General features: G+C 38.4%; 2 protein-coding genes across 7 annotated transcripts in view; both read left to right on the plus strand.

Moving 5' to 3' along the window:
• The first annotated feature begins 262 nt into the window (after positions 1-262).
• DNA2 (DNA replication helicase/nuclease 2) lies at positions 263-23,061 on the plus strand. Of its 4 annotated transcripts, XR_011810437.1 has the most exons (22): positions 492-627; positions 934-1,113; positions 2,056-2,239; positions 3,427-3,572; positions 5,051-5,176; positions 6,033-6,252; positions 6,764-6,881; positions 7,189-7,354; positions 8,604-8,798; positions 9,612-9,842; positions 10,326-10,442; positions 10,529-10,638; positions 11,895-12,004; positions 12,989-13,213; positions 14,384-14,577; positions 14,681-14,770; positions 14,863-15,055; positions 16,454-16,543; positions 17,135-17,317; positions 17,459-17,605; positions 18,231-18,361; positions 22,926-23,061. XR_011810437.1 is itself a non-coding variant. In XM_005009107.5 (21 exons), the coding sequence occupies exons 1-21, from the start codon at positions 405-407 to the stop codon at positions 18,285-18,287; spliced, it is 3,093 nt and encodes a 1,030-aa protein (XP_005009164.1). In that variant the 5' UTR covers positions 263-404; the 3' UTR covers positions 18,288-19,417. The 4 variants fall into 4 exon arrangements, 3 of the variants coding, with proteins under 3 accessions (XP_005009164.1, XP_012947558.1, XP_021122579.1); XM_005009107.5 differs by lacking the exons at positions 492-627; positions 22,926-23,061 and adding an exon at positions 263-415 and having other exon boundaries at positions 18,231-19,417; XM_013092104.5 differs by lacking the exon at positions 22,926-23,061 and having other exon boundaries at positions 493-627; positions 18,231-19,417.
• The window catches only part of RUFY2 (RUN and FYVE domain containing 2), a 29,026-nt gene continuing 22,644 nt past the window's right edge, over positions 20,116-26,497 (plus strand). For 2 of the 3 annotated variants that reach the window (XR_003497984.3, XM_027460256.3), the window contains exons 1-4: positions 20,116-20,393; positions 22,926-23,099; positions 23,556-23,673; positions 25,211-25,312. Coding sequence is in view for 2 of the 3 variants with exons in the window: in XM_027460256.3 (XP_027316057.1) it covers positions 20,237-20,393; positions 22,926-23,099; positions 23,556-23,673; positions 25,211-25,312 (551 nt within the window). In the remaining variant the exon portion in view is untranslated. The remainder of the gene's footprint in view (positions 20,394-22,925; positions 23,100-23,555; positions 23,674-25,210; positions 25,313-26,497) is intronic. The other variant, XM_038181366.2, reaches the window with a different exon arrangement.

Here is a 26,497-nt window from a genome sequence, read left to right on the forward strand (position 1 = left end):
AGAAAGAAAAGCACCTCGAAATTCCGTTTGAGCCGTCGCCCGGCTGCCGGAGGAGCGGGCACCAGCGGCGCTGACGCTGAGGGGCCGGCGCTGACCGTTGGGCTCCCTCACAGCGCGGCCCCACCCCTAACGGCCGGGGGCCGCCGCGCGCCGCTTCCCGCCTTCACCCCTCCGCCGTGCGGCGGCGCCTCCCATTGGCTGCGCGGCCTCCTTCCCACCAATGGCCGGCCTGGGGGTGGGGCTTCTCGGGAGGCGGGCGGGGCGGGCCGGGGGCGGCGACATTTCGTGAGGCGCGGGGAAGGGAGCGGACCCCTCGCCTCGTCTCAGCAGCTCCCCTCACAGCGCCGCGGGGCTCAGGCGGGCTGAGCTGGGCCGAGCCGGGCCGAGCCGCGGGGGCTCCCCTCATGGCCGACAGGTAGCTGCCGGCCGGGGCGCAGCTCCCCTGGGGCGGGAGGTTTGAAATTAGAAGCGCGGCGTGCGGGCGGCTGACGGGAATAACGACCCGCCGCCGGGGGCTTGCTCACGGGCGCAGGGTTTGAAGCGTAGTTGGAGTTAAGTTTGGGATCGGCGAGTGTTGAGGCACCAAATGGAAGCACTAACTGCAATAAGGAGTAGCTTATGTGCTACGTATGTCTCCTTCGTTAAAGCTTCCGTAGTATTTATCTTCTTCCTTATGGTTCATATATCCAAACGGTGTTTTTTCACTTCTTTCAAAGAAACAATATGGAACCATTGTTAGAGATTTCCTATACTCTATCGGTATAAAACTTAAAAAGCACACTGTAATTACCTGTCTATATACACAAACATTTAGAAATTTGAAGGGAGTCGATGTTGAATTTATGCTTGAAGTTTGTTCTCGTCTTGTGTGTGGGTTAGCTCTTTTCTTTTCAAATAACCTAATGTCTTTGTATTCACAAATTGTTATTTCAGTTTCCGGAAGACAGTGACTGACTCCTCTAGCGCAATACTTAAGAATGGGTTGAACAACAGATACCGTGTGTTGGAGGTCAGCGTAAAGCAGAGTAATGGAAATGATTCTGAGAAGCACCTGACAGTCACCTCATCTCAGTCACTGCAAGATACAGAGCTGTGCATCCTTAGGAATGGCTGGTAAGGCACACAGAAATATAGACATCTGAAAGGAGCATGAAATATTGTATTAATAACTCAATTTTCTTTGTGTTGCCTTAGAGGAGAGTTTTACTGAAAATGAGAGTATTGTCTTAAAAATGATTAGAAATGTTGAAACAACCTTTATCTAATATTGTATTGTCATCATTTTAGTGTAATGGGTGTTTGTCTTGAGAAAACTGATGCCATTTAACTTGTATTGAGTGCATATTGCTACCATAAAGTTTTAGTTTGTTCAGTCTTGCATTCATATGAAGAAGTAGAAAGATTATAAATTTTAATTAGGCTACTTAGTTTCAGGTAGAAGTATTACTCTGAGTGATGAACCCTCACTGTTCATATGAAAGTACTATGTCTGTAAAACATGGGGTTTTGAAACATACGTTGAAATCTTAAGTTGAGCTGTACAGTAAAAGTATTTAATAAGGGAATCAATGAGGATTCTAGTTTAGGTGTTTGTGCATTGATGGTATGTTGTAGAGGAAAGGACTTGTTTAGTCTTTTGAAACACAGGGAAATGCATATGCAGTGTGCTTTTGAAAATGAAAAGCACTGCTTTTAATTTTGCGTGAAAGTCTGGAAGATGGAAAAGGAAAAGCAAAGTCTAAGAAGACTTTAGAAGACAAAATATAAAAGATCTTGAACCTTGAAACTTGTCAATTAATGAAAATATTTTAAAATTATTATTAATAATAAAATACTTTGAGATTTTGCTGAGCTTTTGAAACAAGTTTAATAGAAAGGTTGCAGTTACGTAATTAAAAAGTGTAGCATGCTAGCATAAAATACAACAATACTGAAATGACTCAAAGCATGGATCTGGAGTGACTTGAAGTATGGTGAATCTGTTATGTTAATGTATAATTTCTTAGGTGTGGTGACCTTTGCTTGCAAATGGTTTTTTAATGTATTGTTTTATAGGGAGTGTGTTCCAGTTGTTCCAGGAGACATTGTTCATTTAGAAGGGGACTGTACTTCTGGTACGTGGATAATAGATGAACAGTCAGGATACCTCATTCTTTACCCAGATCTGCTGCTGTCTGGCACTACAATATCAAGCAGCATTCGATGCATAAGAAGAGCAGTGCTGAGTGAAAAATTTAGGGTAAGTGTTAATTGTGGAGCATCAGATGTTTTATTGGGCTAATGTTTCATGGAAACTGTTAGTTTAACTCAATATTAATTAAAACTGTTGGTTGAGATGCTGTTCTGTAAAATTGTATTGACCTTCACAATGTTTAGGCTACTTGTGGTTTGTGTTTTTTTTATTTTTGCAGAGGTTTTCAGTTGAAGTCATCTTGTGTTCTTAATACAGGTAGTGGAGACAAAAATGTTCTACCCCCCATCTTAAGATTCTGGCAACTTCTTTGATGCTCTTCTGGTTTTTAGACATGTACCTTGTGCATAGGAATCCCTTCTGAGGGATGTGCCTCCTGTTGGCTATATGAGAACATAATGTAACCTCATTTGGACAAGTTAAAAACATCAGAAAAATCAGCAAGGCTAGGCAGTTTACCCTCTGAGAAGAGTTCTTTAGCTCATGATCTAGCTGGAATATACCTATACTGGAATTAGGGCTGATGTGGGCTAATTCTGGAATCTAAATCCAAGTACTGGAACTTGGAACAATTTTGTTTGGAAGGAGCAATGCAAAGGGTGCTGATCACAGGATAACACCACCTTCCAATTGGGAGTGGAACCCACAACTGCCAGGTCTGTGAAAGAGGTCAGTAAGTACAAAACATACTGATTAGCTTTGCAGTTTCTTGGTGGCTTTTTAAAGGTCATAATTTACTGCTAGAAGTCTACAGAACCCATTCCTGAATGGCTTAGACGGGTTTCTGAGCCATTCTGGTATTGTTGGACCAATTTCATGTGAGTTGGTAAAACAATGTGAAATTGCTTAATGTGTGCATAATAAAAAATAGTATTTGTAAGATTGTAAAGAGAGTTGCACTAGGAAATGCTGCTGTTAATACTGTTCATGAGCAAAACTTGCTCACAATTCATTTTAATCTGTGTCTTTGTTCCTCACCTGTCAATCACATAAGGATTGCATCTTAACACCAGAGAAAAATGAGAGAGAAAGCAATAGGAGAGACTCATTTCATTTTGGCTGCATTCACAGTCAGTTTTGAACTGATATTAATTAGTGAGATGAAAGATCAAATGGTTTGTCAATTATTAAATGAGTGACATCTATCATGTGCAGTAAATAAACCCAGACATTTTGTAAAGAAGCTACATTTTTTAGCATAAATCCTGATGTTTGTTGTATCATTTCTGTTTTAGGGCTCTGACTCTGGATCACGCCAAATGCTTGTTGGTACAATTCTTCATGAAATTTTCCAGCAATCAGTAACAAATAACCTGTCACCTGAAAAAGTAAAAGAACTAGCAAATAAAATCGTATATGGACAAAAGTATCTCAGAGAAATGTAAGTAGCATTGCAGATACATGTATGTTTTTGTTTTGAAGACTGGATAGGAATGCTTGAACTAGCAGATAACACATTTTTTTGAAGTAGAAATTTACTATTATCAGGAGAATGTTCTACCAAATGACCTTGCTTAATAAAACTCAGGAGTCTTTTAATATTTCACTGTTCCATAATGTAGTTTAATATGCCTGCCCTGCTGAATTGCTTCCATAGATGTAAATTATGCTTCTGAAGAAACTCCAACAGTGTGCTTGTGTGGGTGTTTTTGTCTGTAACACCTTATTTCTCGGCATTTCTGAAAGCTGATGAAAATTTGATGAGCATAATTAGTGTTGATAGCTGGGAAATAACATAGTGCTTGGTCACCAACAAGCTTCTGAGATGTTTGATATATTCTTCATTGGGTTATTTAATGTCTCTGATGTTAGAGGACCTTTATTTTCTCAGCAAGTCTGATGGAAATGCTAGCTGGATGAATAGTAGTCTTCATATTTCTGTCAGAAATGATGAGACAAGTGGCTGTCAGTTTAAAGGGATCCACTGCAGACTTGACTAAAATTGAATTCAAGTCACATAAATCCAGTTATCTCTAGAACATTACAAAGCACGTACTGGGGAAAAGTGTCTGTCAGCCTTGGAAGAGATGAGAAATAAAATGAGAACAAGATTTATTACTCTGGTTCTGATATGAAGGTGACTGTTTTAGATTGTCGTTCCTCAAGGCATGTGTCTCACACTGGGCTTCCATATTTGAAACTGTTCGTTTCAATTGGTCTTTGCATATGTAAGCTACTATTTCTTGGTACTAGAGAGTAAGTTACATAAAAGCCTGATGTTTAAAGCCATTTGCACTTGTTTTGTAAAACTTGCTTGTATTTCTCTGGTGCTGTAAAATAATGACATTATTTCCAGTGGATGCCAGCACTGAATTGTCTAATGCCACATGATCAGGCTCTGTTTAATGAGGCTTCTGCTTTCTTGCATGTTTGTAACTGTAGCAACTGAAGATGGTGATTCCTTCCCCCATTTGAAATGGCCTGAAGCCTATCAAAATGTATACCAAGAGCAATTAGCAGATCAGTGTATTGAGACAAAAAAACAAATACAAGGAAATGGTCGTTTTCGTTCATGTTCTCAGTTTTGCATAAAGCATAGGAATAGGCAGTTCTAAATGCAGTCCTCTTTCACTTCTACTGTTGGTTTTATTTCATCACTTTCACCTTGCTGATGCTTTCTTTGTATTACATCTGTTGTTTCAAGGGAGTTAGATCAGAAACAGTGTGTTCCATCTTTTGTAACTGGTGATCAGCTGTAGTTTTATGGATTAATCAGTTGAGGTGAATCTTAATGAATCTGCTGTCTGTTTTATAGATGGTTCTTTAAACTTGACAGTTATTTCCAGTAATGTTTGAAATTCAGTGTCAGAAGCAAAGGTAATATTTGTCTCCTTAATGTAAGTGGCTTTATTTTTTTAGGTATCACTTAAATCTGAAACAAGCAGAAGTATTGCAGGAAATAGAAGAATACTTGCCATCATTTTTTAAATGGACAGAAGACTTTATGCACAATCCAGTTAACCAAAATAAAATGCAACTAAAACTGTAAGAAGAAATTTAATGCCATTTACAATTGTGTATCTTGTTTGGTTTGCTTTCATTTTTAGAAGAACGCTTATTATGCAAGTCAGTTCAGTGATAAAGAGTTAATTCATCACCTCAGTGCCTAAATAGCTAATCTTGAGCTGCACATTTAGCTCCAATAATGAATACTGGGAAAAATATAAAGAAGGACCTTTTATTTATGGGACTGAGGGAGAGGTTACATATAATCACAGTAGTCTTAATATTGTTTATAAAAATGTGGTACAAAATAGATATTTTAGTAATTAGTAGAGCAAGCATACTTCGTCAACTGACTAAGCCTGAAGTTATAAATGTAAGACTGAAAACTAGAATATTAGAACTTACTGAAATGAAACTCTTCAGTAAGATAAGGTTATCAATGAAACAATGTTTTGGCTCTGCTGTTGCTGAGCTCTTCTTGTCTGACTTCTTGTTGTCAATGGTAACAGACATAGGCTGTTTAGGTTTCAGAGAAATGGCTGGTCAGGAAGGTAGCATAAAGTAAAAATGTATGCTACCTTCTGGTGCATATATCACTAATCCTTTTGTAGAAATGTTTTTAGAGGATGTTGATTCAGAAAAGACCAAATGCTGTTAAAAAACATTTCAAAATTGTATTTTATCTTTGAACTTTAGGTGAGTAGCAAATCTACATGCAAACCTGCAATTTAAATTAACTTTCTGATACGCTTTCTCTGTTAATGGGAAAATGGCTTCTGTGAGACTTAATAGGCACCCACTTTAGAAATAATGTATATTATAACACATTTTAATGCTTAAGTATTAAGAACTAAGGGAATTTATTAACTTCTGACTGACTTTATTTTCTTCTTAGGTCAAGTGATGATAAAACTGGAGATTTCTCTTCTAAGATAGAAATTGTAGAGATCTTAGACATTGAAGAGAATATCTGGTCTCCCAGGTTTGGATTGAAGGGAAAGATTGATGTTACAGCCAAGGTGAAAATCCATCGTCAGTCTGGAGTACAATCTAAGATAATGCCATTAGAGCTCAAGTCTGGAAAGGAATCTAATTCTATAGAGCACAGGAGTCAGGTACGGAAAACCAAACAACCAAATAATTTGATTCTCAGTGGCCGTAAGTAATATCTTGTTTTATTAGAATGACTTATTTTGTCTTAATGAATGCAATGTACTTTGTGTGGTATAACCAAGATTTGTGGATGGCTGATCCTGGAATGCAAAAAGTTGTAGATATAAAGTGAAATTTTGAGTGAGAACACTTACCACTTTCAAACACCTTTGTCTTTCCTCTTGAAGAGGAAAAAAAAAACCTCAATACATTCATGTACTAGCTTGAGGCAGACTGCTTTAAGAATTAGCATTGTACATCCTGGCAGATAGCTGGTCAGTGATCTAGAGGTAGTAGCCATGTACAAGCTTTTGTTAGGAAAGATGCCTTTTAATTGAAATATTTCATTAGGTGCTTGCTACTTATGCTTTCTAGATACATTGTGATAGCAATGGCTGCTTAAATTTTGGAAATAATAAATTCAGCCTTTTTTGGTAACACATTATAAAAGTTTGATATTTAAAATGTTTGCAGGTTATTCTGTATACCTTGTTGAATTTAGAAAGGAGACTAGATCCTGAAGCTGGATTTCTTCTTTATCTTAAAACTGGTACGATGTACCCTGTTTCTGGGACTCGCATGGATAAAAGAGGTAAATCGGTTCTCTTGTCTTGCAAACCATACTTAACTATCATAATTAAAACTAAGCATTCTAGTAATAGTTAAACACATCAAGACTTACTCTTACAGATGTATCTGTACTTATAGATGTACTGCTTATCATATTTTACCTATTCAAATAAGCTTATGTTAAAAACTTAAATGTTTTGTTAATATGTTAGGACTTTGCTATATGAGTACCTATGCCTTAGCTAATTGTGATGCCTAGTTATTTTTCAGTTAAGAGTGATTAAAAACAAAACTTAAACTGTCTACCTAGTTTGTTCTTTTTTTGGCAGAATTAATGAAGCTAAGAAACCAGGTGGCCTTCTACTTAATGCACAGCACATATAAATCTACTGTGGGAAGACAGCACTCACAGCTCGCTGCTTTGCCTCCTGTAATTGATGACAGTCAAGCCTGTAAATATTGCTCCCAAATGCACAATTGTTTCCTATATAGCAGGTAAAAAAATAATGAAGTTTGACTCTTGTTTTTAAATAAGCTTTAAATGCTTTTAAATGATGCTGTAATCTGATTTTTGTGATTCAGTGTATTTTTTATGATAATTCTTGCACCCTGAAATAACACTGTTGAATCCTGCACAATGCATATAGTCTGTCTGATCTGGCAGAGACTTAAACATCTTTGCTCAGGTGCACTTTGAGCAGGACAAAATCTGAGAGAAGTCTCAACAAATCACTTGATGAAGACAACAGCTGTCTACTATATTTAAATTAATAATAGTTATGGTTAAAAAACTAATATCCTTACAACTTCTTGAAGTGGGCAGTCTTATGAAGCAGTAGGGCTGAGTTGTGACTGGACAACTTTCTCATGGACTCCAGGCAATAGTTTCCCTGTAAGGGTATCACACAAGGAATGATACATCAATACCACTGTAACACTACTGTAATCAGTGGTCTTACCACATCTCCCATTAAAAGACATGAATAAATGCTTGGTAAGTTTTTACATAAAGTTTTTGAGTTGGTTATAAAGGTATTATAAAGCTGAATGGTTGTTTTGTGTGGTTTTTTGACACTAAAAAAAAAACAACACATTTTCATACTGAAGAGATCAAGTGGGTTTTAAAAAAACAGAACTATGGGGAAGATCTTTTAAAGCTGTAGGGATAAAAGTGTTGAGGGGACTAGCTTTGTGGGTATGTGCTGTGTTTTTGTACAGTAATTTTAATTAAATACTATTTGTAATATTCAGCTGTTAAAGCATTACATTATTCCTAATTGAGTAATATTCTTAACTTGTGAACTAACCTTTTTCTCTTTGATTACATTTCTGTATACGTGATTTAAGTATGTCTATAGATACATAGTTCTGAGATGAATCCACTTGAAGTATGAGATTTAACAGTTACTACAAAAACATTTGCTTAAATAAATCTCAATATAGTATTCATAGCTTGCTTAAAAAAAAAGTGTAAAAGATAAAATATCTAAATATGTGTAGAAATACCTTTGAAATATCTTTAACTGTTCTTTAACTTATTGTCCTTAATTAAAAATCAGAGAGGTGATGTAAAGTTACTACTATGAGATTGTTCATATGAACAAGGATGTATTCAACCTTATTTCACTCATGATAGATAAATTTAAGTGGTGTGTTTTTCAGTGATTAAATTTAGATTGGCATTACATACACACAGACTTGTGGATAAAAGTTGATTCTTTCCTGTGTTTGGTTCTATTCCTAGGGCTGTAGAAGAAAAGATTGCTAGTATCTCTTTTCCTCCTGCCATGGTATCGATTATTGAAAAAGAGACCCAGCACCTGAAGCCCTCCCACTTGGAATATTTTAGTCTGTGGTATTTAATGTTAACGTTGGAGATGCAAACTGGAGAGGGTAGAAAGGGGTATAAAAATATATGGATGATACCTTCTTTGGAAAGGTAAGATAAATTTGTAACCTAGTACAAATGATCCCCTCCTTCAGTAACTGGAAGTGAGGCACTGTCAACTTGTAGTTTTCCCTATAAGGAAACTAGATGTTCTCCATTGCTTGTAGAAATAGTCAAATATGCCTTTTTCAAGGTTGTTTTTTGTGAAATGTGACCTAATGAAGGCATTAGCTTACTACATTCATAAGTTTTCTATTTTCAATAGGAGATTTTTAAGTCATATACAGGAAAAGTAAATTAATTGTAGCCTCAAAATTCAGAAGCAGGAGTTAGTTTTGTGTTGTTTCGGTGTCTGAGGGTTGACCCCGAGTGTTGACTGTGAGTCCAGCTCATTACACCAGTTTCCTGAGGGTTGATTTGATGAAGAGTGATGTGTTTGGGGTCATATTCTTAGGCATGTCTAAGAACATGGGTGAAAGGTGGCTAAGGGCTTTTGCTGGCTGAAGTGTCTTGCTATTTTACAGTGCTTGATCTAGCAGCTGTGGAAAAATTGGCAGTTTTGGGGCCCGTTTCAGGATGTCTGTAGAAGGGAAGTGTCATTGTGTTTAAGGTGAAGCAAGAAACTCAAGCAAATATTAAACACTTCAGTGAAGTACATCCACTCATTTCAGTGTTCAGTTTTGAACAGGAAGTTATCTATAACTTTAGATAGCACAGTCTCATTGAAACAAGTACAGGGGTTTTTACAACTCTTTTCTGGTCAGAGTGCCTGTTGAAAAGTGTGTATTTCTTTGTTTCTTTTTAAATAATCTCTTACCAAGGGGATTTTATGTTAAAATACCACTTTTTGTTATATCTTCACAGAGAGAAGGCTGGAGATTGTGTTGGAAACATGATCAGAATTGATCAAGTGCAGGAAATTTCTGAGGGACAGTATCTGCATTCTTTCCAACGTAAAAATGGCACAATACCTGGAGCAAACCTCTTGGCTGGTGATAGAGTGGTTGTGAGTGGAGAGGAAAATGGGTTGCTTGGTTTGGCTACTGGCTATGTTAGAGAAATCAGTGCAACAAAAGTCTCCTGTTTGTTGGGCAGGTAATAGAACAAAAGAAAAAACAGCTACCTGAAGGCATTATGATAGGGGCTTCAGGCCTATCAGGGGCACTTCCAGGCCTCAAGGCAACTCTGATGTGGTGACTTGGGCCTGGGGAAGTACACCCTTGAAAGACTAGTCTTGATTGAAAATGTCTGACCTTGATTAGTCTCTATGCTTGTCTATTTAACTAGGTTGACTGATTAAAAACATGTTTGCAAACTCAATTTACTTATTTCTCCAACATGAGACGATATGGATACTGTGACTGTTACTGTTAAAGGTAACCTGCATTATTCAGACTAAACTGCCTTTAAATTTGGCTCTGATTTTTATTTTTTTTTTTGCATCAGTCAGTAGTGTTTCTTCACGTTGTTGCTTCACTCTGTGATCTCTGGGAGCTTAATGCTTAGTAAAAAGTCTTTCATCATCAGCATGCTGCTTGTAAATAGAATTAATTTGTCCCTGTTACTGTCATCCTCTAGGAATTTATCAAAGCTCCCCAAGGATACCACCTTTAGGCTGGATCATGAAGAAGGAGATTTTGGTACAGGGGTCCCTTTTGAAAACCTTTCCAAATTGATGAAAGATTCCCCAGTCAGGTATGAAGAATCAAATTTGAAGGTTTTGGGGTAGTTTCTCAGTAGACAACTCTTAATTCTTGTTTTTTTTTTTTTTTCATCCACAGTGAAAAGCTCCGCAACTTGATTATTGACTTTGACAAACCACGTTTTATACAGCATTTGAGCTCAGTTCTTCCTGCAGAAGCAAAGGAAACTGTTGCAAATATTTTAAAGGGTATAAAATCTTTCTAAACCCTTCCTCTCACCCCTCCTAATCTTTCGTCTAGTAGTGTAAGTCCATTGACAGAGCATTTATCACACTAAATACAAGTTTCTTTCTTTCTGAGATCAGGGCCTGGTGGTAGTTTTCTGCTTAAAAACAAGACAAGTTCTAACATTATATGTCTTTCTGTGATTAAATTAGTTAGAAACTACTTGGAAGACATGACCAGATGTTTGCTTCGAATTTCACTTTTGTTACTTCCTGCAGCTTGCTGTTTGTTCCTGATTTTGTAAAAATAAGAGAGCAGAAAAGACTCTTGGGATAGGGGAAGTGGACTCTCAGAGTGGAAGGAGATGGGCTTTAATGTAAGCACTTGCATAAGCGCTCTTGCTGACTTGTTGACTGCTCAGTAATATGTGAAGCTTTGGGGCACTCTTTGTTTTTGTTTTTTTTTCAAACAAACTTTGTATGTGGTAGTGTCATGTATTTGGTGAAAATGTTTCTTTGCCTTTGGCAGAGTTGTCTATGAAAGCAGAAATTTAATTGATTTGTCTTAACTCTGAATACAAACTTTCTGAAGACTGAAACCTCTTGTTGCTTTGAGGTCTGCTTCAAATAAGGATTTGCCCAGCCTCCTTGCCAACTGCTGAAAGAATAGGAAATGAGGGGAAGGCATATATTCTGAAATTTAAGAATGACAGATTAACAAGTACTGCAAGACAAAGAGTAACAGATCCTTCCTGTACTTGCAAGCCATATGTGTTCTTTACAGTAAGGCACTGATCATTCTAGATACTTTTTTTTTTCCTTGAGCTTTGTCAAATCCAAGGCTCTGAAATATACTGCTCATCTGCATCAGACAGGGGAAAAATAGCTCTGGTTTCTTGCTGCTTCTTCTAGAAAAGATTATGCAATCTCTGCAATTCACTTCCCTTTGCCTTTAGACCTGTATTTGAACCTGAAAGTGGGTATGATAAAATAGAAATGTCCATGCAAGATACCATATGGAAGTGGTCATTTAGTATATTAGGAAAAAAAGGCATAAAAGGCCTACAAAGGCAAACATTATATTATAATGTTGAACATTATAATGTACTTTATAATGTTGTACATTATAATGTTGAACTTCATCAGAACATACAGACTTGCCCCAATATTTTCTTTAACAGTTAAAGGGGAGGCAGAAACTGTAGTTTTGCTTTAGTGATGTTAGCAAATATAATGATTTTGAAGGACAGATAATTGATGGTTGTTTTAATTCTTTAAAGGTCTGAATAAGCCTCAGAAACAGGCAATGAAACAAGTGTTGCTTTCGAAGGACTACACGCTTATTGTGGGTATGCCTGGAACTGGGAAAACCACTACAATATGTGCTCTGGTAAGATCTTGTGCCTGGACTTCTAATTTTTTTATGACACTTGGAGGGGAGTATTAAACACTTAATAAAGTGTACTTTTCTAAATTGATTGTCATGATTTAGTGTACTGCTATTTGTGTTTTCTTATTTGGATTTATACATTAATTTTGTTGAAGAACCTTTATTTGGTACAACTAAAAATTTGTTTTTGTGCACTTCTGCTTACTTCTGGTTTTGTGGAAGTATGTTGAAGGGAGAAAATCCAATAGTAATATTTAGTCTGACATTTTAATGTTAAATTCTTTGGTCGCAAATGTCAGCAAGTCCCCCAATCCTGACTCACAGCTCAAAAAAGGACTCCTTGGAGAAGTCTGTAACTTGCTTGTGTTTAAATTATACAAATGTGTGGTGCTGAAGCATGTGTAGCCTGCTAGCCAGCTCCTCTGGCTAGTGTTCTCTCTCCGGGGATGGACTGTGGGGATGTACTGGACTCAGGCTGTAGGTTGAGTGAGTTCCTGACAGCTGAAAGTGAGATGTCACTATTATTTCATCTCTCCTAATTGGGTATTCTGCTCTTGTTCCTTACCTGCTCTGTGATCTCTGATGGGGAGAGAGGAGAAAGGAGAGCAAGCAGTGCTGCTATCAGATCAGCTCATTCTACTGAATCTAACGTAGTTAAATTGTGGAGAGAAGTATTTCTGGGAATGGGCTGCATGGCTTGTTCTTTGGTGTGCTGCCTTTTTAATGCAGTTGGCAAGTCTGAATGGAGGTTATCTCTCTGTTTTGCAGCATATGTTGTACGTGTGCTATTTAGGAGAAACATCACATCTATTGCCTGTGTCCCTTTGATAACAGCTAGGTAGCAGATTTGGTCGTGAAGAGCAAGTCTTCATACTTGCTCTTGGTTTCCTCTGAAGATTACTGTTCCCCCTAGACAAACTTGGGATTGCTGGTTCTTCTATATAAGCTAACAACTTCCTTTTCTTTCCCTTTGCCACTTGTTAGGTGAGAATTCTCTCTGCTTGTGGCTTCAGTGTTCTTCTGACTAGTTTTACACACACTGCTGTGGACAATATTCTGCTGAAGCTGGCCAAATTCAAAGTAGGCTTCTTGCGTTTGGGACGAGCTCAGAAGGTTCATCCAGATATACGGAAATTTACAGAAGAAGAAACTTGCAGGTCCAAGTCAATTAACTCTGTAACAGATTTGGAAGAGCTCTATAACAGTCAGGTGAGAAAATTGTTTTTGTTAGCCCTGTGAAATGTTGAGGATAATTGTTAGCATTTGAACAAACAGAATACTACGGAGAAGGAAACTATCCCAAGTGTGTGTTACTGCTATGAGAAGCCTGAGCTGAACAAGATACTCAATTGTTGCCTCATTGCAATTTCATTATAGCTAATAATGACCAACATCAGTAATCTAAAAGCAAAAAAGCATTTTTTCTGCTTAAAAAACAGCTACATACAATATGTAATTACATGTGTAATACATATGTATAATAACTCCCACAGGCTCCAGTCCCTGTTACGTGTGCTAGTTGTGATGTTTGTAGAATCAGGGGGTGGGGAAGAAGAATAATTGTGTTGTGGAGCTGATCTGACCAAACACTAATTTTTGATGGAAAGATCAGTGCTGCTCTGTGTGTTAATGCAAAGGACCACACCATGAACTGGGGAAACAGAGTGGGTGACAGCTTTAAATTAAATTCATTGAAAGAATGAAATGCCGTGGTAGTTGGAATAAATGCCGTACTGCCAAACCCATCGCTTACTATGCTGCTGATAGGCGTTGCAGGAAAATCATTGAAGTAATAACAGAAGTATTGTAACATTTCATATTTAGTCACTTCAGATTGCACTGGAAGCACAGAGATGGAAAGAACTTATCATAGAATCATTTAGGTTGGAAAAGACCTTTAAGATGACCTAGTCCAACCTTTAATGAGTCACAATGCATTACGTATTCTTCAGAAGAATATAAGAGTTTTATAAATGAGGAAATAACGACAGCTGCAAGTTCAGCTTTCTATTTTTATTGTCTATTTGAAAGCTTAAAGGGGGGAGAAGGGGAGAAAAAAGTGCTCCTACTTTTCTAAGGTAGTCATTTTAACTTACTCCAGGAATTGTGTATGCACAGAACTTGGTATTATCCTGAGCACGTGTCAGGAATGAGTTATTTACCAAGTCCTATTCTAAAGCTGATTTTTGTTTGTCATTTGTTGATGCAAAATTTTAGGAATATTAGGCCAATGTGTATGCAGAATGTGAACTGCTCTGATTTCAAGGATTAAAGGTTTCTCATTTTTTCTTTTTAGTTAATTTAAAGTTTTCTTCTAATCTAAAAATGTACTGTTAAAGTGTGTAAGATGTCTCTTATTTTTACTGTCTCAATTTTCAGCCAGTGGTAGCAACAGCTTGCATGGGAGTAAATCACCCCATCTTTGCTCAGAGGCAGTTTGATTTCTGTATAGTTGATGAAGCTTCCCAAATAAGCCAGCCCATCTGTTTGGGCCCACTGTTCTGCTCCAAAAGGTTTGTGCTGGTAGGGGATCATCAGCAGCTGCCTCCACTTGTACAGAATTCAGAAGCAAGGTAAGATAAAAATGCTGCTGGACAGATATTAGTGATATGAATTCTGGGAAGTCTCTTGCAATGTGTGGCCTGACACATTTTTGTGATTTTTCTTTTGTAACAGAGATCTTGGTATGAGCGAAAGCTTATTTAAAAGGCTGGAGAAAAATCAGAATGCTGTTGTCCAGTTAACTGTGCAATACAGAATGAATAGGTATTTGTAACTTCTACTTGTTATGGTAGGGTTTTCAATGTGGGATTGAAATTGCAGGATTTAAATTAATTTCTTCTCTTCTAAATCTTTAGTAAAATTATGTCGCTGAGTAATATGTTAGTATATGAAGGCAAACTGGAATGTGGATCAGAGAAGGTGTCAAATGCCACTGTTAACTTGCCAAACCTAAAGAAGTTGAAACTGGAACTTGCAGATGCTTCAAAAACATGGTTGAAAGAAGTACTTGAGCCAGACAAACCTGTGTGTTTTCTGAACACCGAGAAGGTAAAGTTCATTATATTCTCCTTTCAAAATTGCATTTTGATACAAGTTTTCAATACAGTCAGCACATAAGAATTCATACAGCTAAGGCAGGGTAAAGTACTTAGCTTTAAAAATGGTTTCTTGTTTATATGTAAACTGCAATGTGTAAAGATGTTAATAGTGGTAGAGTTGCTGCTGGAAATATTGCATCTAACAGCAGTTGAAAAGTTTAATTCAGGCAGTGCTGCAGGTAATGCTATATGTGCTATAGACTTTGTTCTTATGTAGAGAATGCAGCTGTAAGTGTGCAGCCCTACTGATGTCCTTGCAACCACAGAACGCTGTCATTTCCAGTGGCTGAGGATCAGTATAGTCTAAGCTGTGCACCACTGGGAGGAATTATTGCAACTCTATTACATTTTGGAGACATTTTAAATTGGGAGGAATAAGTTGCTTCAGGTGTGTGCTTTAATAGAGACTCAATTTATTGCAGGAAAAATTAAACTCCATAATAGATGAGAATTAGGTAAATAAACTGAGGTAAAATGAAGAAGAGTTGATTAATCTTTTTCCAAATATATTTTATACTAACATATACTCAGTGTCATATTTGGAGTCACTGTAGTTGGTGACTAGATTATAATGATTTGAGTCTAACAGCTTGGATGCTGATTCCTCTTGACACCACCTTTTGCCAATAATCGCTGACCCTGGAAAGAACTCGCCAGTCAGTCTTTGTGTGCTCTCAAGCACGTTTTCTGACCCTTTCATAGAAAAGTTAACAGTTGGTCATAGGGAAAATGCTTGTCACAGCAGGAAACGAGTTGGTATGCTGTCTGTCCATTAATCAGACCAAAATTAGTCATGTGAAACTGGATCTGCTGGTCCATTTTAATTTTTTGCTTTGCTAGAAAGCCCGTCTCAAGTATGTAGAGCTGTTCTGTTTGTAGAACCATCAGGAAAGTTTCTCTTTCCAAAATATTCTTGGTTTTGTTGAAGCATTAGGCTCTGATGTCACGTCTCTTTCAACTGCTGTAAAAATTCCACTTATTGTAGTATTCAAACAAAACCAAAAGAGCCACCTACAAAAAAGTCCATTTTTATATGGTATATCAGGTTAACTGTAAAGTAAGATGATTGAGCCTTGACAGTTTCCTGAGGTGCCTTGCTCTTACTAAAAATTCTCTGTTATTTGAAAGTGCTTTTACTAGAAACTCATCTTTGTGGAGTGTTTCAACCACTTTGCAGATGCTGTGTTCTGAGGTTACTTTATGGTATAGGTTGTTATACTCTGTCAAATTTAGTTTTTACCCTTTTTTATTAAAACTTAGTATAAAAATGTTATGATATGGTGAGTTAAGGATCAGAATACAGTGTGTGATTGTAGACACTCATTATTTTCTGCTTATATTTCTAAAGGTCCCAGCACCAGAACATGCAGAAAAAGGTGGTGTATATAATGTGACAGAAGCCAAACTTGTGTTCTTCCTCACGTCCTTATTTATTCAGGTATTTTTTAATTATGTTGCTCAAGAGTGACAGCTTTATAATGAATCTTACATTGCTGTAGAAGCACCAACCACACGTACAGGAGAGATGACCTTAAGGATAAATTCAGTGTTAGGTACATGTCACTATAGTGAGGGATCTGAGGTCTGCATTCAGTTCCCTGTTCCTTGCCTGGTTGCAGCTGGGCCGCATAAAAGCTGGATGACAATTTCTTTGAGATTAGGACTTTTTCTTGTAAGGGAGGGGGAAGGATTTGCACTTGTTCCTTATTTCAGCTAGTCAACTTCAGGAGTAATACAGAGTAATTAAGAGTTACGAACGCTCACCTCACAGTCTGAGGAAGAAAGGAAGGTGAGGATTTTGATATTTATCTTTATGCCAGGTTTAAGACAAAGCTTGGGGTCTTGCAGTATTTAGTATTTTCTTTAATGCCAATTATACCTAGAGTTCCACTGACTTTTTAGTGTAGAGATGATAGCTTGCAGCACTATTTAAATATATAGATTAGCCTCATTGAGGCTCTTCTGACAGTAAAGAGTATCCCAGGCTAACTGCAGTGACTGTTTTCTTCTTTCTATTTTTTTTATTTAGGCTGGTTGTAAGCCTTCAGACATTGGTGTGATATCACCATACAGACATCAATTAAAAATAATCACTGATTTGATGGCGAGACTGAAGGAGAACAGAGTGGAAGTCAACACTATAGACAAGTACCAAGGAAGAGACAAAAGTATCATAATTGTATCTTTCGTTAGGAACAGTAATGAAGAAAATGTGAGTTGTTTGTACTAACTTGACTTTCAATCTGGGTAAAATTCACCCACAACCTTGAAGTTTTTGATGCATTTTGACAAATTATCTACATTAAATTCTACGACTTAGGTAGGAAAACTAATAGCAAATTATGTTTAACAGCTTGGAACCCTCCTGAAGGACTGGAGACGTCTTAACGTTGCTATCACAAGAGCTAAGCACAAACTAGTCATGGTGGGCTGCATTCCATCTCTGCGCCGCTACCCTCCTCTGGAGAAGCTATTGTGCCACTTGCAGGCCGAGGCAATGATATCCTTTTTCTCCAAACTGTTTTGTGAAAAGGGGAAGGTAAGATGGGACTTGTTGGGATAGGAGGTAAGGATGGAAAGACCTCTGATCATTTAGGTCGTAGTTGTAACGTTGGTTGACAGCACAGTATAGAACGTGTCAAATGTGCCAGAAATATACTTTGAGGTCAAACTAATAACAGGTGGACCTAGAACCTTTGCTCTGTCTTCAAAAGTACAAATAAGTCCATGGTGATTTGCAATTCAATTTCAACCTAAGTTATTAAATCTTTCTTTGCGTTTTTTTGTTAATCATCTTAGTTCCTTGGGATCTTAATGTTACTGTGATTTGTTTTCCTCTAGAAGAACCACACATTTAAATACAGGTTGAGAGAATGGTTCAGGAATAAGGTTGCTAGATGGAAAAGTAGTGTAACTTTGATATGTGTATGTTTTTTTGGTTCTCTCCAGCATTGTGCCAAATTTGTTCTAGGTGTGGCTCCTTACATTTCCTATTTAAATGGGAAGGTTGAAAAGCTCTTAGTTTTTTTTTTTTTAAGCATCACTACATACTCATCTTGGTTTTGTGTGTGTGATAGCAATACCTTATTGAAATGTTTGAGAACTACTTCCTTAACTTTTGCTACATCTTCAATCTTCCAGCTGGGGCTTATGAGAGTATCCACAAATGTAACATTTTGTGATTATGAAGACTTTAAAAGACATTTCCCATCTATTTTCTTCTGGTGCTGCTGAATGTAAATCACTGCTTGGTAGGGTGAGTGCTGATGTGCACTGTTCAATGTGAATGAAGCCAAAACTGAAATGACATTAAATTATTTTAAATGGTTCATTTCAGTAAAAGTAACAATACACATTTCTTTCTTCAGTAAGCTGATTCTTAAGCTGGCCATTTCGGTACCAGTGTATTTGCAACAAGTGAGGAATATGAAGTCTTCTGTTCCTTTGGCTACTGGTTGGCTATTTCTATATTCACTTCTATCTTGATGAACATTTTTCTGTATAAGTGAATGGAGAAAAACTTGAAAAGAGGGGAGTAAACCAGTGCTGCATCGAGTCAGTTTTCTGGGCTCAGTTTGGTTTTAAGCACTTTTAACATGTAGTTGACATACCGTTAATCCCGTTGTTAGCATTCCTAATAAACTGTGTTGTGCAGTTTGGGGAGATGTGTTCTTTCAAAGCCTTGTGTTTTCCTTTTTTTTAAATACTGATCTCTCTTATATTTATATACATACTGTAAATAATCTTTCATATGAGGATCACTTGGTGGCTTGTCTAATCCCTTGATTTTATGTACATCTGGGAGGAATGTGATACTGATTCACTTAACTCCTTTTTATGAACTAATGTATTTAGCAGGTGAATCTGCTGAAGTGAAATGCTGCCCAGCTGAAGATTGTTGTAAAACTGCTGGTTTCAGTCTTTGATCTGTGGTCTTCATACAATATGAATAGAATTACCAAGAAACAAAACTAGAGTTGCAGCTTGCTGGCTAAGGTGTTAACATGTGCTTTTAATGATATCATGTTCAATACAAAGCATCTTCTACTTGATTAAGTCTAGCTTCCTTATGCTATCTCATATGCTAGAATAGTTCTGAAAGGCTTCTTTCAGAGATCAGTGGTAGAAATGTCAATTTTTCTAATTCTTAATCTTGAGTATTTATTTTCTCTTGTATCAATGTCAGGTGGTTGTGTGTATATAGTTGCAGACACTTCCAGATGTTAAATGTGGATATCTTTGTACTTCTTTAAGCTACTCCCTAACTTTTGTAACGTTTGAAATAATAAATTTTGATATTGGTTTCTTTCCAGTTGTTTGTTCACAATGCTTCACGTAATACACAGCGCAGAAATAGTTGGAATACATGACAGGATCTCCTGTTTTCAGGTTGCATGCTTCTTCAGCAACTTTGCATGTTTGGGTCTTTTGAAAGATACAGTTTAGCTGCCACCCCACTTTTTGCTTATAAGCGTTGTTAGTTCAGGATACTATATTCTTGTTAGAATAGTTTTTCTTTCTTTGATTAGGATATGTACACAGAAGGCTTAAGATGTAGCTTTTTTCTTATACTAAATTAGTCATCCCTCTACCGCCCTGTATCGGAAAGAAGCATGAGAAAAAAACTCTTCTTCCCTTATCTGCTTCTTCCCTTGATGTAGGGTAAAATCAGATTACAAGGGAAACAATGTTTTGGTCTGGTGGTCTCACACTTATGCTGTGATTCTTTGAAATACTCTTATATTCTAAGGAGTACCAAAAGCATCTTTTAAAAACTGATTGATCTACACTGCCTTAAGAACTGGTCTTTCTCAGTCATGGGTATCACCTTCAACACTGCCTTAGTGCTATATATTTCCCTAGGCTACTTCTGTAACTAAACACAGACAGGCAGCAGTTGCAAAACAAAGGAGGAGGGATCAGAGCCTGAGCATCAGGGCTGGTCAAGGTTTACAGCTATCGCTTCCTTTTTTTTTTTTCCTTTGTATCGTTGAACGCGAAGGAGCCCTGGCACTGCAGCCCTTCTCCCACCTCTTCCCCGCAGACGCCAAAAGCCTGGTGCCCGAGCCCTTTTTATTCAGACAGCGACCACGAGCGGCGCCACCGCGGCAGCTCTGTCGCGCCTATCGCGATGGGAGGCCGGGGGCGGGTCCTCCCGCCGCCGGGGACGCCGTGTGGCGGCGGGGCCGGGCCGGGCTCACGCAGCGGCGGGGCAGGCGGAGCGGCGGGGCCCGCAGGGAGCGGCCGGGGCGGCGGCGGCGGCGGCGGCTCCTCCTCTCCGGCCATGGGTGAGCGGTGGGGCCGGGCCGGGCCGCCCGGGGGGCGCTGAGGTGCTCGGCCAGGGGGTGGCGGGGGGCGGCGGGCGCCGCGCCTCAGCGAGCACAAAATGGCCGCCGCGGGCGGGGGGCGCTGAGGGGCGGCTGGCGGCGGGCGCGCTCTCAGGGGCCGGTGCCCTCCCGTCCCCGGGGGGGAGGCAGAAACCGGCCGGGAAGGGCTAAGGGTGGGCTCTGGGGAGGGGAGGGAGCGTTTGCTGGCGACAGCTGGCTCCAGCCTGTGACTGCACGTTTTTATTATTTTCACGAATATAAAATTGTGGTGGCTCTGAAGCAGTACGAGCCGTGGCGGTGAGGCTGGGGAAACGGGCGCTGCCTGCAAACAGGCCCTTCAGCTGCTGCTGTTTTGGGGTGAGAAAAGCCCTTTTCGCCACGATCTACGGAGGGGCAGCCTGCCTCATCGGGCGGCAGCTGTCAGAAAGCACACCGTGTAGAATCCCAAGTCGTGATTTTTAAGAAGCAGATGAAGGGAAATAACTCAATGCAGCCAGATCGTATTTTAAAACAGACCTAAAATTCGGTGTTTCTGCATTAGAAGGACCGGGCAGGAGGGCTGTTGATTAAAAGGATGGTGGGTGTGGAACTCTGCCTGCCTGCGGGCAGGATCAGCTCCAAAGTCAAAATCAGGTCGCTTGCAAAAGGAATTTGTGAGATGCCTTTGGGCGGATGGACCGAATGCGTGGCGAGGGGGAGCTGTCCACCTGAAGCGAGCAATGCTTTGGCTACGATGAAGTTGGAATTTAGCACTGTCAGTACCAAACCTAATAAAGAAAGCAGGAAATCTGACATGACCCATACTAGCAGAAACGCTCAGGTTGTTGCAAGCCTGCTCCTGTTGCAGAAGGGGTACGGATGCTGCTCTTCCTCAGGCTGGCAGGCAAGAGACAAACAAGCGAGCAGGGACTGCTGACTGGGGGAATCCTTGTCACAGCACTGTCACTAGTTGGTTGCTGTGTCTGCCACCAGATCTTAATGCTTTCTGTTAAAGTGCTGGTAAATTAAGAGAATGTAAAAGTGATTTTTAAGGTTATCTTGGGTATATCATCTCAGTCAATTATTTTTTTCCTGGAACATTGACATAGGTCAGGCTGTATGGTAATATGGTACTTTGGCATTTGATGGGCAGTTATGAATACAGAAAACTAGAATGCAGCTTTCTAAGTTTATAATATCTAATACCTAAATACCTAGAGCTGTGCTATGTAAGAAATCAGCCAAATGATTTCGTTGCTGTTTGAGGAATCCACCAAGGAAGTGTGTCTTAGGTATTTTCTTTTGAACACTGTTTCGTGCTTTCTGAAATCCAGAGAGACAAGGATATTAACACCAACATTTGCAGAGGAAGAGGGGAAGAGGTTCATGATCCCTCAGACACAAATATATAAGCATATTTTGACATGTGTGTCGCAATGTTTAAATAGGTGTTCTTCATTTGTTTGCTTTTTTTGGTTAGATTTAATTGCAAATAGCAGAAACCAGTAAATCATCAAGTTTTTTCTTTGCCTCTTTACAAGTTCCTTTGATCACGGTGAATAAACAGAGGGTTGCTTTGTCTCTTGTTTCACTTTGGCAAAATAAAAGGTGGCCTGAATGCATGAAATGCTTAATTACGAATGAAATTAACTGAGAATCTTCTGAACACTCTGGTTTCAGTAGCTGGAGCTCAACAAAGAGGAACCTTGCCCATTCTGTCAGATTAGAACGATTTTTAAAAGCTGTGGGAATTTTACTGTCAAGGTTTAATCTCCAAATGTAAATTTTGTGGTGTGCGTTTTGTAAAGTGTACCAAGAACATATTTAAGTGGAACTTAAGGTGGAACCTTTATTTCTTAAATGTTAATGTGTAGAAATTAATTTGTAGTTATATGAGAAACTTAAATATTAATTTTCCAGGAACAAAAACAACACATATGTGCATATGAAATGTCTTCGTGAAATCACTCCAGATTTACTCACTGAGACTATGTGCAGACTAAAAAGGAAAACAAATGCTTCTGTCATTGGAAATTAGGGCTGCAGTGGAAAATGGCTATATATAGAAGAGAAATATCACGTCTCTTTGTCGTTAGCATATTATACTATAATACACCAAGTAGATGTTGGCATCAGTAGAAATGCTGCTTTGATATCATGGTGAGGGCACTGATTGCTGTTGTGCCGATGAGTATTTCAGGACAGCAGTGATACCGGTGTTAATTTGCAGTTACTGATTGTTACTGGGAGGTACTGAGACAAGAAAGTAATGGAGAACTGACATTTCTGGACTCATTTTTTCATTCACCTACTAAAACAATCTGTAAGGGCATTTGTTCTGAGCTGTGTGCTTTTCCATAATGTAGTGTCGTATAGCTCTTACTAAATTATTTCTTGGAATTTATCTAGTTTAAGATAAGCATTCCTTTGAACAAGGCAGCCAAGAACCATTTTAATATTCTGCATCTTTTCTAAAACTTGAACTGTAACTTTTTGTTTTCTTTCTTGCCTTAGCTGTAAAAGACCCGACAGCTGTAGAAAGAGCAAATTTACTGAACATGGCGAAATTAAGTATCAAAGGACTCATTGAATCAGCTTTGAGCTTTGGCCGCACTCTGGATTCTGACTACCCTCCTTTGCAGCAGTTCTTTGTTGTCATGGAGCACTGCCTGAAGCATGGCCTTAAAGGTGTGGTAATTATACTAGGTGCATCTTTCTCTTCCCAAACATGCAGTTTTTCTTCCTTTCTTTCTTGAATGAGATGAAAACAGCGTTTTTTTTTTTTTTTTTTTTTGTTTTGTTTTGTTTTTCCTTTAAGAAGAGAATCAAGTATGAGTTGTCAACTGTTATAATCAATACCGTTATTAATACTTTACAACATATATTTCTACATCTGCTAACTTTTTGTTTTGTAAACTGTTGTTGTAAGTGATCCAAGGATTCCACAACTGTATGTGTGTATGTAGCTTGTATTTCTAGCTAGTCACACTTTTTGTTACTATTTCGTTCTAGCATCAGCCATAATTCTATGTTCATGGCAAAGTAATTTGCGAGAGGGCTTTGGACACTGGTGAACCGACTAGTTGTTTTGAAGGAAGCTGGTCTAGTGTTTAAATGAATTCAGTTACATTTTTCTTCCCCTAGTAAGAAAATCCTTTCTAAGCTACAATAAAACCATCTGGGGTCCTCTGGAACTTGTGGAGAAATTATATCCAGAAGCTGAGGAAATAGCAGCAAGTGTCAGAGATTTGCCTGGCCTCAAGTAAGTTGTATTGGTAAAACATAACAAGAAGATACAAAATCTGATCTACAGATGTCTCATGATTTCATTTGGCACTAATCAAGCCTTTGAACACTAGCACACGATACTGGGGGAGAGCACAGGTGGTTCTTGGTAGCTGCTTAAAAATTTTTACTGTCAAAAGTGGGATTTTTATGTTCTTTTCTGATATCCCTGTGAGAAAAGTCTCCTAAGTGGTAGACAAAAACAGCAGAAAAAGGAATGGGTTGTGTATTGCAGTCTAGAATTGCAAAGAACACATGTTTCTAGTCAGCAAAAGCTGTATAAAAACAAAAGGTACCATACTGAAGAGTAATTAATTGGGCAGTTCTTTGGATTTTTGTAGGAATATTCTCCAGTACAGCATCCTTCTCTAATGTGAATTTATGCTGTAGACTACAATCTCCTTCCATCTCTCTGCACTCCACTTCTGTGTTTAGCGTTTTAATTGACCATATATTATATTCTGAAGGGGTTTGCTTACATTGTCATTGGTTGTATGGCAGCATAAGTTATAATTTGTAGCTTTAGACCTCATCTAAAGCAGATAGGTATATAAATTATTATTTACTCTTGTATCAGGCTTGATGAAATAATACTTTTTGCTAAGTGTGTTGCACTTTCTATCTTGATACAGCATATAGGGGTGTGTGTGTGGTATTTTTTTTCTTTTTTTGGGGGTAGTGTTGTTTTTATTCTGTTTTGGCTTGGTTTCCTTTTTTCGTTTTTATTTTTTCTTCCTCATACATTCTCATCACTTAGCATGCAAGCACTTGAAGAGGAGGATGTGAAGTTTCAGGTTTAATTTGTTAGGTATTAATGTTTGCTAATTACATATACATCTTCATTTTCTTTGAATTGTCTCTTCAAGATACCACAGATATAAAATGTACATACATAAAATGTATGAGCTCAAGTTAGAATTCACTGTGGATTGAGAAGGCAAACTTGCATGGCAAGTTGTAGTGGACGTTCAGTTACTTTTCTCACAATTTCTCTAAAGTCTTTATAAGTGAGCTGGAGAAAGGAATCTGAATTGTTGCAGACATTTTACTTCAGCTAGAAACTGGACTTTCAAGGTCATTGTTCACAATCATTGCTGTCAGGTTAAGAAGCAGGTATTACAGGAAAAAGCACCACTCTTAAAAATTCTTTCCACTTGGCTAGCCATGCATTGTGTGAAAACAAAGTACAGCGGTGTGTAGAAAGTTGCATGCTTTTACCCTCTTGAGCTAAACAGCTAATTTTACTGGCAGGCTCCTTTGCTTTTTCTATTGTTCTTTCCAGGGTCTACTTGCAAACCTGGCTGAGTCAATGAAAAATTTTCTTATGTTGTCCCAAAGCTTGGAGTCAAAGCCTAGAAAGCATGTCTGCACAGACTGTGTTGCTCAGTCATTTAAAATAACCTTTCAGAAATCTCAGTTGCTCTACCAGTATACTGGTAAGATAGTTAAGAAAATAAACTAATTGCTATATTGTTGATTTTGAACTGCTTGTCTTCTCTGTCCCCTTTGTCCAGAACACCACTGGGCCGTGCCCGGGCCTGGTTACGGTTGGCACTAATGCAGAAGAAAATGGCTGACTATCTTCGCTGTTTAATCATTCAGAGAGATCTTCTCAGGTAAACAATTAAGCAAATTCCATTTAGAACTTACTTTTATGGATTTAGTCTCCTGAAAAAATTACTGTCTTGTATTTACTACTTTTTAATTTATCTTTAACATAGTACGGCATAGTTTCTGGCCTGTGGGCTGATTTCTTCCAGTCCCTGGGGCAGAGGGGCCAAATGCTGTCCTCTCATCAAGACTGAGGGCCAGCTAATGGATGAAGAGATAACATTTCTCCCCATCATGGTAGAGGGGCCTTCTGCAGTGTACCTGCTGTTCTTTCACTGGTGGGGAAGGGGTCCTACTGCGTTCCTCAGCCATCCAGAATATGGACTAGAAAATTCTGTATGGGAGGTTAATCCACCCTTACCACGTGCATGGTTTTCTACCAAGCAGCCATTGTGTGGAGGGCTATTGCCTTGAATTTGCTAGTCCTTTCACAATTCTAAAACTGGCATTTCTCCCTTCTGTCATAAGGTCTGCTTTGTGGTGGGGTAGATGAAGCACAAAAGGAAAAAGGACTTGCCACCTTATTTTCAAATCTATAACCTATAAATATTTTGAAGAACTGTTATTTCTCGTAGATGATGCAGGTGTGTCAGGATGACACTGTTGGTCAATGGTTGTGCACTTTTCCACTGAAAGAACGGTTTCTTCCATAAAGTCTAAAACTTTATTTAAAAAAATACAAGGAGGAGGAAGTAAATGTTGATATTCTGTGGCTTAGTGTAGTATTTTTCTTTAAAAAAACCTTTCATAATTTCAGCCCTTTCCATATTTCTTATACCCATTTACTCACTCGAAATTAAAGAAGCCAAGTAAGAGTGTTTTTGTTAAAGTCCAGAGCTTTTTTTTCACTAGATAAAATTTCTATCAGAAGTGGCTCAAAGCAAGTGTACAGGAAAAAAGCCTTTTTTAAGGTAAGATAAGTTGTATCCCCATCTTATGTACCCTAAGCTTGCAGCTTAGATTTCTGGAGCCAAGGGTATTAGCTATGTTTTTAGTAGCCTCTGAGACAAACTGCGCTTCCTGCTTTTAAATATTCATGAAGTCAAAATATAGGCAGAGTTTTTTGTCATTAAGAATGTTGGAGTAAGATTAGAATAAGAGAAACAATTCAAATTTAGATGTCACTTATAGTTAATTTATTGCACCTACATATACTGTATGTATCAATTTAGACAATCTTTTTATTTAAC

Source organism: Anas platyrhynchos, chromosome 6 (genome assembly GCF_047663525.1).
Source record: "Anas platyrhynchos isolate ZD024472 breed Pekin duck chromosome 6, IASCAAS_PekinDuck_T2T, whole genome shotgun sequence".
Taxonomy (NCBI): Eukaryota; Metazoa; Chordata; class Aves; order Anseriformes; family Anatidae; genus Anas; species Anas platyrhynchos.

Bases quoted from the DNA above. Each gene is read 5' to 3' on its own strand.
- DNA2 (XM_013092104.5), top strand. From the start codon at position 587: ATGGAAGCACTAACTGCAATAAGGAGTAGCTTATGTGCTAC. The intron at 9,843-10,325 runs GTAATAGAACAA...GTCATCCTCTAG, and splicing joins GTCTCCTGTTTGTTGGGCAG to GAATTTATCAAAGCTCCCCA. The intron at 12,005-12,988 runs GTAAGATCTTGT...GCCACTTGTTAG, and splicing joins CCACTACAATATGTGCTCTG to GTGAGAATTCTCTCTGCTTG.